This window comes from Sinohyriopsis cumingii, chromosome 15, assembly GCF_028554795.1.
Source record: "Sinohyriopsis cumingii isolate HCF-2022 chromosome 15, ASM2855479v2, whole genome shotgun sequence".
Lineage (NCBI taxonomy): Eukaryota > Metazoa > Mollusca > Bivalvia > Unionida > Unionidae > Sinohyriopsis > Sinohyriopsis cumingii.
In genome coordinates, this window is record NC_142975.1 from 110,400,689 (window position 1) to 110,414,130 (window position 13,442).

The 13,442-nt window shown below is 34.5% G+C and overlaps 1 protein-coding gene across 5 annotated transcripts in view; it reads right to left on the bottom strand.

The window, feature by feature from the left end:
* LOC149782471 (uncharacterized) overlaps positions 1–13,442 on the bottom strand; it is a 189,968-nt gene that overhangs the window by 19,442 nt on the left and 157,084 nt on the right. For all 5 annotated transcript variants that reach the window (XM_089933888.1, XM_089933889.1, XM_089933890.1 and 2 more), the window contains exons 4-9: positions 11,724–11,827; positions 11,163–11,307; positions 9,745–9,876; positions 7,059–7,250; positions 4,875–5,024; positions 2,111–2,143 (exon numbers count right to left, since the gene is read on the bottom strand). In XM_089933888.1, the coding sequence (XP_089790014.1) occupies positions 2,111–2,143; positions 4,875–5,024; positions 7,059–7,250; positions 9,745–9,876; positions 11,163–11,307; positions 11,724–11,827 (756 nt within the window). The remainder of the gene's footprint in view (positions 1–2,110; positions 2,144–4,874; positions 5,025–7,058; positions 7,251–9,744; positions 9,877–11,162; positions 11,308–11,723; positions 11,828–13,442) is intronic.

Genomic DNA, 13,442 nt, shown 5'->3' on the forward strand with positions numbered 1-13,442 from the left:
AGTCATATAACATAGTTTATGAAGCGCAAGAAAATCGTGTACCAATGACGCAGATATGGTGGCGCTAAATCAATAAGGGTACCTTGTTATTCTTGCAGTGCGACGTAGCGGTCGATCCTCGACTCACATAGAAAGATTCTTGTTTGATTCCCAAACGATGATATGATTTCTGTTTCGCACGTTTGTTAATATATACATTGCTATTAGTTATTGCAAATATCCAGTTTGTTTCTTTTGCGTCGACCGTACAGTTTTGTTAGAAACATTCTATAGTCTCCTGCGCATTTGATCATCGCCGTGGTTCTGGCATAACAAGTATTTAGCCTTTATGCCAATCCAGCATTTTTTGGAAAGGTAAATGTAGGCCCCCACGAAGCTGCTAAAGATGACAGAGAAGGAAAGTATAAGTTTAAGAGCAAAATATAACGGAAAATAAGTGTATTAGGAAAGCATGTTAGGGAAGAATCAGAAAGTTAAAACACATTAATATGGAAATGAAGCACAAAATGGAAACTGAAGTGGTACTGGCTAAGAGAAAAGAAAACTAAGACCCCAAATCGAGCAAAGTAAGATGCCTCAAAATTACCCGGTTTAATAACGATAAGATAATATAGCCATTTGCATAGATTTGAACGATATGCTTCTGTTCAGAAGTTGAGATATTTGAGTGTTTGCTCAATTTCAGTGCGCTAGTAACTTAAAGCATTAAATTATGAAGTGCTCATAGTGGCATTCTTAACGGTATATAAGCTAACTTGGGAAAGGTTCCTAAAGAAGTTTAAATATAGCTATCCGTAGAAAGCGGAATTATATTTGCAATGTTTACCAATAGAACAATGAATTATTTGTTACGTTGCACTGACTGAAATAAGGTGCAAAAATAAAGGTTCGATGGACTGACGAACTTTTCTTTACTAGGAGACAAGTTGTTAAGACATGTTTGTATGTGAAGAAGAGCCTTTCAAGAATATTTGACATTGCTATGCAAGCATACTTTTACGCTGCAGGGTTAGGGGTGGGGGGTGGGGGGGCAAAAATGTTGTCTCCAAAGATAAAAGTCAGGTGATTAGTCTAAAGATCAGATACCCCGAGAACCCGAAATTATGGTGTTAATAAGGGTGGAAGTTTTCAATTAGTAAAAGATGCTAGTCGTAAGGATAAACAATCTTAGTCAACCAGAACTTACATTTCTTCCCAAGGAGAGGGTACCAACAGCTAGTGGTACCGCTTTCAAAAAGTTACGGTCATACGCTACATGGTAGTAAAGCGCAGTCTTGTTCGGAATGACTAAATCCTTCAGTGGAAATCTTCGCGTATGTTGTAAGATCAAACGAATGTTTGCATTCCCTTCGCAAGGATATAAATGTAAACTGAACAAATGAAGCACTGGGCATAACAAGTTCGCTATGTCTTTAGAACTGGAAATGTCAAAAGCCTCAAACTCCCATTGATGTCGATATTGTGGGACCCAAAATTTCCCTCAAAGACAAGTGGATATATTATCACCCCTGTGAATAATCGATGTTGAACTTTGTAATCATAACAATATTCATTCATCACAAATTTTCTAGATTAGTGTATTAGCTAGATCCTATAACATCCGGTTTCATCCCGTTAAGGCAGTGACTGAGCATTTAATTGACAATATCAGGACTATGGTACAATGTTGAATAGAAGATTAGATTAGATTTACCCATAATTGTTAAAGTCTTCATTGAAATGAGTTTCATTACAAGTTATCTTTCCTTTATGAATCAAAAGGGCGCATTATTTACACATTAATATATTTCCGATAAGAAGCACAGGAAAAGAGAGACAGACAGACAGACATACATACAGACAGACCGAGACAGAGAGATAGAGAGAGACAGAGAGAGACATACAGACAGACAGAAGCAAAGAGAGAGACAGAGAAAAAGACAGAGAGACATAGAGTGACAGAGAGAGAGAGAGAGAGAGAGAGATTATGAAGGTTCAGCTTGTGGAATCCTCTGACGCTTATTTTGAACTTTTACTCCGAGTAATGTACCAGTCAAGTATCTTTAATCAGATAGAAAAGAAATCGGTATTTGGTTTCAAATTCAAGGGAAACGGAAAAGGTAATACAAACCAACTACTATGTTTTTTCCGTCACTTGAAGAGGCTGAAAAAGGAAGACATTCACATGAACTTACATGTAATTCGAAGGTTATATTAATGAATAAATCATTCTTGTGGCCATTTACTTTGAATATCTGAGAGTTCAGTGTTCCACTTTAGTGAATTATGTTAATGAATATTTAGGTATTTTCGTATCTTTTTATGAATATGCGTATAGTATACAATGACATGAAAACTAACGAATCTATCTCCAAACGTCGAGGTCAATTTTGATTCATAATATCTCCTTTAAATTCATTGTTCATACATTTTGTTCTGTATGTTTTAAGATCTGATGACATATTGTTGATGTGTGTGAAGCAGTGTAAATTTTGCAGATGTCGTTGTAACATATAGCCATTTCAAGTTGATGTATGTGATTTTTCAGCGAACTAAATCCGTAGCATGTTTAAGGAAGCTAGTATTGGAATACATCTAGTGGGGGCATTCTTAATTATTAACGAGGTTCCGTTTTGAAAACGATATCAGACGGGAGAGTGAACAGGAGGTTTGTTTATCGACAATCCATGTGTTGGACAGCATCAGAGATAGCGATTGTACTTGAAGAAATATTTGTCATAAGTTAAACCTTTGGGACGTGTAGTTGGAAGTCTTTGTGAGACACGTAGCCAGGGGGATTAAAAGAAAAGGTTCTGCTTACGTGAAAGAGAACTAATCTCAAAGTAAGGTACTTAATATCATACATTATTTCTCTTTTGCATGAGTCTAAGATGATTGTTTGAATTTATTTGTCTTAAATTATATATGAATCATCAAAGCCAAGAATCGAGTAGTATTCGTTTTGTGTAATTCTTTAAGCCTTTGGTTGTCAATAGCGTATCTAAACTTAGAACTAACAGTTTTTGATGTATTTGTTAACTAAGATGTTAAATATTGTACTAAATTTAGAGTATGCGCATTTGGTTATAGCGCCTCGTTTGAATGAATTCTTAGATTTGTGTGATTAGTTGTTTGATTATTGCAACTCGGTCCAGTGGAAATAGTCCTTAGCCTGAAATAATTAGCCAATTACTAGGAGCAAACGTCACGGAGTGAAGTGTTAGTGAATTTCCATGATGCTATGGTGGACCTTTGGTGAATGCAGGTCAGATCCGCATGATTGTCCCTGTCGTTCAATAGTCCCTATTAAATTACATTGGTGTACATTGGTTGTGTGATTGCAGGTGCAGTATGTATGGTTGGAGACTGGTAAATTACACAAAGTAATAAACAAGAAGGGACTCGGCAGACACCGTTATTTACTGTCGCCATAATGGCTAATGTGATGCAATTTTTCAGGCGAAATATGGCTAGAAATAGACCGAAGGTGGCGTAGTAAAATAGTTCCCTGTGTTAGGAGATGAGATAGTTGTATAGCTTAACGGCGTGAAATCATGATGCTACGGACACTTGATGAATAGAAACCATGCAGATGTGCGGTTAATAGGCAGTTGGAAAGTTATGGTATTGCACTGATTAGAGTAAATTTATTTATGGAATGGATACACTGTGCGTTCTAATTTACAGCATAAGTTTAATAGAAGTCTTTGGATTAGGGTAAGCCAGTGTTTGATACCGCTTGTTCAAGCTAATACTCCTGGCTAGTAATAAAATTGTAACCAAAGAATCGGCTATATTAATATTGGAGCAACAATGTGGACTATACGGCTATGAAATTTCGACCGTATATATGCATGAATCGACATTAGTCAGGAAAATGATTAATAGTTGCATGTACTATGTTAGTTGTCTATGAAGGACTCACGGTACTAATTCAACTCCAATAGTAAACATATGGAAACACTATCATATTCAAAATTCAATAACTTATTGGGAATGAAAGGTTGAAAACTATTCTTTTTAGTGAAAATGTCCCTCCCTCCTCCCTCAACAAAAGGGATGTAGAAAAGTTCCAATAATGTTTGCCAAAACAATTGAATATACCAATATGAGAAATATATATCGACACTTGCACACAATTATGCAACATAAATATATGACACGTGTCAATGTATGACGTATAGAATAACAGTAGACACCTGATTATGGTCAAGCTATATATCCAGTATATTCTAACTTACGTATATATAATTTTACTTTCATTCATAATGTATGCCTGTCGTGTAGTTATTTGAAAATGAACTATCGGCTATCCTGAGAATAAAAGATTATGAATTTGTTTCTAAACGTAGACGGAAACAGAAAAGGACAAGTTACGTCAATATGATCTACATATGCTAAATAAACAAAATGTCAATTTGAGGTTTCATAGTCCACTTAGCGAGAATGCGTTAATGCAAATAGCACAGAAGTATTTGGCAGTTGAACCGCAAGCCATTAGGTCAATGTGGGAATGGATAGTCGGCAAGCAGCAATGATATGACACGTGAAAATATGTCAGTTCTGAACTATTCCACCAATAATGGCAACATAAGCATGACAGGTACGTTTCCGAACTATGGCCTAAACGCATCGTAGTAAATATGCTTATATGCTAATATTTACCCTAACTTTTATTTAATATAAAAATGTCTTTTCTCTGGTAATGATGTGGATGGTTTTGAAATGTTCTCGAAGTTATTGATTATGGGATGCAATGACTGCTGGACCTTTTTTAAACACAAACTACAAAATAAAGTTTGCAAACCAAGGATATTTTGTTTCGTGGAAGGCATAATGAGACCTACAAAATGTCATAACAATATTCAATGTTTATTTGTCTTTGTGAAGCATACCCTTTGAAGTTTGTTCGATGACAGGAATAGTAGAATTATCATTGGGTCTCGAACCAGTTGTAGGTTTAGAACTGAGTGCTGGTTTTGAAGATGTAGGTGATGTTGATGTTGTTGTAGATGATGTTGATGTCGCAGTTGTTGATGTAGTAACTGAAAAACAAATTAATGTAAATTGGTGAGAGATTTAGAAGCCATATTAAATCATTTAAATTACACACCTTAGACACACACAGTTCCGTGGTTAGATATATTTATGTAAAGATGGAGGGATTAAAAGGGGGACTCTATATCCACAGTGTCAGATATGTTAAATGTTCATTGATTTCCCTCACCGGGTATCGAATTCAGTCTCCGATGCTGACATCTAATCGTACAAGTTCATTAACGAACTCTACTGCACATCGGTTCGATATCGCGAGTATGGCACTACCGTTCAAACAATTCTGTTTAAAATGAAAATATGGAAATCATCATGAAATTTTGAAAAATCAAGCCATGTCATCTATGCAAATAATCACATCGTATAAAAAAGACATGTTACTTTCACATACTTTCTTCACATTCATGTATTCTAAAAATTTTACTTTCGTTAATTAAAAGGACAATTATTCAAAGTAGCCAGCTGATTTCATAATTGTTTAGTTTAGAAATAAATATACACACCAAGTACAAAGAGCATACTTTGGACTGTAAACAATTCGCTGTTAACTTACATTTAAAACAACAACAGAAAAGTCCACTTGCAATTCTTAAACATTTCATTACCCCGCTTTAAGGAAATTAATGTACACTAATAATGTATATGATGGTATCCTTGGGAATTAATAAGCAAGCATTTTCCAAAAGGATGGTACTCTAAAGATAATTCTACAATCTCAGATCTCATAGCCAGAGCAAAGAAAAATGATCACATTAAAATATCCTTTATGTGTTGGGGACTTTTTTGGACCAAAGTAAAAGTGTAAACTATTTGAATTAAGTTAAATTTAACTGAATCATAATTTACTCAATAGATAAATATAAGCCTGACATAGATAGGAGTTTCTGGAAAACAGCATGTTAAAATGAGGTTGATTATAAAGAAAATATTTTTTGAGAAAGCTATATTAGTTATAAAAACTTGCCTTTGTAGACCAACGTGAATTAAAAAGAATTCAATAACATTTCCCAAAAAATGTTTGAAAGAAAATAACTTGATATTTAAGAGGTTTGACTGAATTTGATTTTCATCATTCTCCATCATCATTAGGCAGAGTTATAGCAGGTCGGTTTGACATTGACGAGTTTGGCCCCTATTTATCATGTCATTTACTTTCTTTTCTAAAGCAGTTGGTTATAATTGGATTTCAAATAAATATGATATGCAGTTTTATATTGATTAGATCGCATCGGAATGCAGTTGCCTAACTAAATTTTAAACAGATATATTACACATCTGGATATTATTGTGATCTCGGCTAATTTGCATTGCATTTTGAGGTACACGCTCATCATGTAAAATAAATATAGAGTTCTTTGCTTCCTTATGTTACTGAGTGAATATATTTTAAATATTCAGCATCATCCGTTAGCGGAATCGTGTCCCCTGATTCTCTCTCTCTCTCTCTCTGTCTCTCTCTCTCTCTCTCTCTCTCTCTCTCTCTCTCTCACACACACACACACACACACACATACACACACATTACACTCGGCCCCCCGGGCCATGATGAGACACTCAATAAACAAGCAATACATATATTACAGTATGTATGTTCATCGAAACCAATGATTCACTGTGTAATCTTGAAAGGCTGTTTGCAACTTTGCATCATTGGTATTGTGAACACGGTTTTAAAATACCATGGAACATATACACCTAACCGTTACGCAGACACGTGTTCTTATAGGTTAATTGGTGTAAGTTCAGTTTTCTTTTCCTCTCTCCAATGATTTTCCCGTATTTTGTCCCATATGCACGAGAGAGTGAACGATGGGAGGGTGTTGGATTTCACTGAAATTGTGTACCATATTTATATAATTTAGACAACAGGGATTAATAATATTTGTTCGTTATTTTCTTAAGTCGCTAATGATTATTTAGTGGGAAATCATCACTGATTGAGAGAGCATAGAAGCTATAGCATACTGCTATAATATTATCAACTGTTGAAACAATATATTTATGGATATTAATATATGTCGTACAGTCAGGCTTTTCCCTGTATATTCCAATCCAGTATGTTCCATCAAAAGCAGCTCCAGTTCGACAATTCGAAACATCTGAGACTGTAATAAGTCTACCACTTTTACCGTTGTTGCACGCTGTCATAGCGTCTTCCCATGTAGATAGTGTCATCTTCTCGAGTAGGCACTGATCCGGCCCTGGAGGAACAAAATCTAAACCAACAAAACATACGATCTTGAGTATGTCTTGCACGAACAACCAGAACCACTCGTATAATATAAACGATAAACAAAGTTGCAGGATTATTGTGTTTATAATTTTGAGGGGTATATAGTTTTATAGGTAACTCTATTCGGAATCACTTTCTTCTTGGAAATGATATTCCATAAAGATAAGTAAATATTTTTATAGTTTATTCAATTCCATAAGACATCTACACAACATATTGTTTCCAACCTAAGTAATATGATGGCAATATTTGATAGCAGAGAGAGAGAGAGGGTTTAAGAGATAAAGAAGCAGTAATCATTCTGAATAACTGACAAATTTACCAGCGTTTTCTTACGCAAGACACGGTAAAACTTATGCCTACATTTTAATGAAACATAGCAAAATACACACAGTGCACTGTCATTAGATGTCACGTTTACATTCATTGCAAATCATGAGTAATTTCCAGCCAAATAGACTATGTGAAATTTAAGATGGAGTATGAGTCTTTCCGCTACCAAATTATATGGATTATCTCGTCGGAAATACAAAAAATCCATAGGGCAGGTAATCTCCTCCCCATTGTTTTATGTATATTTCACTGACCTAGTTGTTTTCTTTTACCATGTGGTTATTGTTTTGATAAATATTTCATTTAGGCACTATTTGTACGTAATATTTGTGAAACAAATCAATGTCAAAACTGAATCCATCTGCTCCCATTATTCAGAGTGACTAGCCACATGGAGGTCACAAATATATTCCTAACTTCGCGATCAATCCACCTGTTAACCCAATCGTAGCAATAGCAGACATGGTCGTTACATGCGGCAATTTCTCTTCGGGGAAGACATACGAATAGTGGAAAACGTGTTGTTGCTGTGTTTTTGTTCTAATTGCTAGATAAAAGCAATACTTTTGCATTGTTTGTTGTCAGCTTTAAAGACTTATCTTAAGAGACCCCTTACACCGTTATCCCTTGCTTGTTTATTTGCACTTGGAAGAACTGTTATCCACCAGTTATTTGCCAATTAATTTGTATTTTACATTGTTATCACTCTATGGTCGTAAATTAAGTAAGAAAAAAGCAAAATCAAAACGTTTTGTACAACTCAACAAATAATTTAAGTATCAAAGTTATATATGAAAATGTAAGAGCAACTTACAGTATTATGAAGTGAATCACAAATAATCTTGAAAGAGTTATATTATATCCAACAGAATGAAATATGTTCTCTATAAACTGTAGAACCGGAAACGAATCTGTAAGCTAAGAATTGTGACGTTGTCAAAACGGCTTTGTTCTGAACTCCATTGAATAATTCATACTAGTTCCAGGACAATATTGTAGTCCAAATGATGAGCACTTTTATTCCGAATGAACAGTCCAAAGACATATTTTTCCTCTCAACTATCTAATTACAAGACAAAACACGTCTGCAGAATTCGTGTTAGAATTGGAAAAAAAAATAACAATGACTCCAAAATAGGAACGAATCTGCTCAGTTCTCTCCTTATAGACGCCGTCTATTACGACTATATTTCACAACATTACCCCACGACACAGATCATAATACTCAACATTTATTTCAAAATACATATTCATGAGACTTAGTCCATCCAATGAGTTATTTCCAAATACACATTCATTTGACCTAGCCCATCCAATTGGGCAATACTTGATTCTTCTAGAACCGTTAAAACTTCGCCAGCCAATGAGAAATTTAACTAAAGTCGTCAACAAATCTTATTATTACATACGTAAGCATCTATTTATAGATGGTGAGTAACTTTGCGCTCTCAATATTCCTAAAACAGAACCTAGTCACTTAGGCAAAATCAAATTAAACATGTGTGTGTGTGTGTGTGTGTGTGTGTGTGTGTGTGTGTGTGTGACTTGGATTTTAAACGTAGCTTTAACAAGTTTTTAATTTTATCGCTACGATGTCTGCGGAGTGGCAGTTAACAGTGGTGTCTAGCACTGGGGCATAATGCCTCAGACATATAGCATGATGTCCCACCCAGTCACATTATTGTGGCACTAGGCCGACCAGTCATAACACTATCCTCTTAACGCTGACCACACGGCCTCCTGCATCAGAGGCGGACACTGTAACTAAACATAATTAACTATAATTTAAAGAGATGAATTACGCAAAATATAGATATACATAGCAATATACACGTATATTCTTAATCAAAACCTGTTATTAGAAGTAACTTCATTAAACGATTTTAATTGTTTTTCAGCAAGTGTTTTACCTGCATATATTTATATCAAGTATATATTTTATTGCATTCATCATGGAGCACCTAACGATTAGAAGTCATTGTTCGGAAAGGACTATATACCGGTCTCAAATATTATTCATGCTTTGTTATATTTGAGGTTTAATAGTTTTGTATTCAGAAACTTATTGGAGTAGGGTATAATTATGTTTTCCCAAAACAGTAGATTTAATCGAGTTTTCTGAGAAACAAGTCAATAAATATTACCGTTATAACACAGGTGACCATATTGCAAGCTCGTGTTGTAGTCCGATGCATAGTAAGTTTTGTTGCTTCCGGATACGACAACATAACCATAACCGTAACTGCTGCTCCCATTGCCAACTGGCAAAGTTGCATCTGTTTAAAGAAAAAAAATCATCTAGATAGGTAACTCACAATGTCATGAATGGTGGGTTTCCAAAGGTTATCTCGTCTAGTGCACTTGATACACGTGTTTGCTCTGTCATTATTTATGTATCTATCCACCATCCCATATACCTATCAAAGTATCTCCATTTAAACCAAGCTACCTGTATAGATACATATAAAGTCAGGTTCTTTTCTTCTAGGTTTATTGGATAACTTTTATTATACCCCCAAAATATTTATCAGGATGAACTCAAAATGGCTTTATGTTATCTATGAAGATCAGAATGCCAAATATGAATATCTGCCTAAACATAAAGTTTATACTTGCCCTTTGTTGCGTTTGTTTTCAAGATCAAGTTTCACAAGACGTTATTGCATTATTTCATCTGATTATTCATTTCGAGTGCCATTTTAATTACGAATGTATTTAACTTTGCTTTGCAAATTCTAACCTAGTGTACCTGTAATGAGTAATCAGGGAAATTATTGTGACTTGCTGTTACTAGCCAATAAAATATTTATTTTATGATCTTTACTTAAGAAACCACATAATTTTATCATCGATTCGCTCATTAATCAATTTATTCTTTAATCTAAAACGTTGCTACTTTACTACAGACACATGTCTGGATACATACATACATACATGCATTAATCTAACCATGTATTCGTATAACATATAACAAAGACAATAATGAAGATGTTAACATCTCTTAAACTTATATACCATAAAAGGTTACGGTAACTCAACCTTCGCCCATCCAACCCAGAGATGAAGCAAAATATTTCAACACAATCTGAAGATGCAGGACTTTACAGGATTTTGGTTTTGCAAGGTTTCACTGTACATGCATTGAAGTATCTTCCAATAACCTTATACACAGGTAAACAAATTTTTCATCAGGAACTATATTGTCCATTTCCTCCAAAAATTACGAAAACAAAAATTCTTTCTGAAATCTTAGTAAATTGTGATTTGCTATCTAAAGATCCCTGTAGACAATATTCATTTTGATTGAGCACCTGTTGACTTCTGAATTGTGAGATAAACTTAAGGCATGATGAATGTTTTGGCCTAATAGTAAGCAACTTCTACGTTCGTTGCTTCGTTATTTCATTCTCCTTTGAAACACAAATAATTCGAGTCATGTACATTTCTACATAAATATAGATGGGGGTGTCGTGTAGCATGAGATATTTAAATATCTATAAAAGCTTACTAGACACGACTTTATTGAATTGGTTATCTTCTGCCGATATTTCACATGTCATACCTCTTCTGTATACGGACATCAACTCATTACCAACACCATCGCTTCCGCAAGAAACCTCAGACTTTCCAGGGCAGGACAAATTACAACGTCTGTTTATGAGTATGTCACTGGAATTGTACTGTGGGTTACATATGCACGACGTATTCTGAATTAGAAAGGAAAATAATTTTGTGATGCAAATAAAGGAGTCAGGTTCTGGTTTGATTTAATTATATAGAAAGTAGATCCTTCAAAGTGTCACACTGTAAAATATTAAATAAATATGATTCTGGCTTACTGATTTGTATTTCCTAAAATTTAAATAATTAAATCAAGAATTGTTATAGTTTTATTTTTTAATTTGGTTTATTTTAAGTTTTTACACGTCAATATCTATTATGGAAATGCAAGAAAATACGATGTGTATTCTTAATTTTCTTCATAAGTATATCTGGTTCAAAGCAAAATACGATACAAAATTGTATTCAAAATTGGTCAAATTAAATGCAAAATTATAACATCGGCAACATAGTGTGAGACCTGGATGTTGTTAAGACGAATTGTATGAAAATACAATATTACCTTTAACCCGACGCTTTGATAGACTGGGCACATTTTAAAACACTGTGTTGGTTCATTTTTCTGAATATGGCTAGTTTCCTTGTTGCTACTGAGATTGAAACATCCTATGAAAGGAATCATGGAAAGAACGAATATCAGTTTGGATTAACATCATCATTAATAAAAACAGACATGGAAAATATTCTGGCATTTATGATAAATTTCATAATGAGATACTGAAAAGGATTGGTAGAATCTGAAATCGATACAGTGGAGATCTGGAACTACCTTTTCCCATTTTGGAAATATGTCTGCCGATGCATACATGAAGTAATGATATTGGATAATCTGTAACCCATTCACTGTACTTTTTACACTCTACGACAAAAGATGTCTTTCTAGGTAAAGAATCTTGGTTCAATAGGGTACTATTATATACTCCTATTTTTCTCCGATACCTTTATATTGGCAGAATCGTACAGCATTCTACTATACTGATCACCTTCATAGTACACGGACTTGCACAACACGTGTTCCAAGATACAGCATAGTGTATTAGGGTGTAATTTCTTAACAAACAATGACACTAATATATTAGACTTTAGGTTTCGGTTTATTAGATTTGTTTGTGGATGAACTAAATCATCCGTGTCGTCTATTTGAAAGCAGAGACGATAAAGTGAAAAATGTGAACAAGTTCTCTGAGTCACAAACGAAATTTTCAAACAATCAAATGAACAAACGCGAAATGCAGAATGTCCACAACAACCGTGAGAGACGCAGTAATGATAATACCATTCTGTTCATCAAAACATTCATATAGGAAAAGTGTTCGCAACTTTTCGTCACTGGAATGGTTAAAACTGTGATCAGTGCTCTCTTGGGTATATAAACATGGCATCGAGAGCATACCGAGGGCAAGAGCTAACGCATATATATCAGATATGTACAATTTTAAAAGTGAAAGATCTAACTTCATGGGAAAAATGAAACGGAAAGTTTTCGGACAAATTTAAGAGCCTCAGAGCTAATAAGAGAAGACGGCGATGAGTTTTTATTTAGCCGGCTGAATGGATTATCACATACCAGCTGCTCTGAGACTTTGCGCATTATCTTTATTGATTCAATGATTCGGATTATACTAGCGATATACGCCTTACACGATAAGGTCATAGCAATGCTATGGAAGCATGCAAGTAACCAGGTATACACACGTCTTCTTTGGCTGGTAATAAGAATAGCAAAAGGTATATTTGCATTTATGTGCCTTGTATTTCCTCAAAATGTACGTTCTTAGTTATGCATTTCGAATTACATGAATTATGTCATGGTTTCTAAAAGATGATTACAAATTTCGAAATTGTACTGTAATTTCGACAACATTTCAAGTGTAATAACATTTTCATTACTTCACTCAAAATAAAATGAGCGTGATATTCCATAACGTCTTTTTAATCATTAAAATTGCAGGAGTTCATACATTTGCACATTATGATTCCAAACATTTAATGACAAAACAGAAACACATGTGCAGCTGAGTCAATTACTCTGTTTCTCGAAGTGTATTTTTTACATTATTAAGCCTTAGGTAGAAAAAGAAAATGAGCATATAATAAAAATGTCACTGCATTTGTATGGGAAAATATGAACTCGTTTTGTCGGATGGGTATTTCACTCCCATAGGTCGTGCATTATCCATCCGAAAAAAAACCTTGTTAATATATTCCCATTAAAAAAATG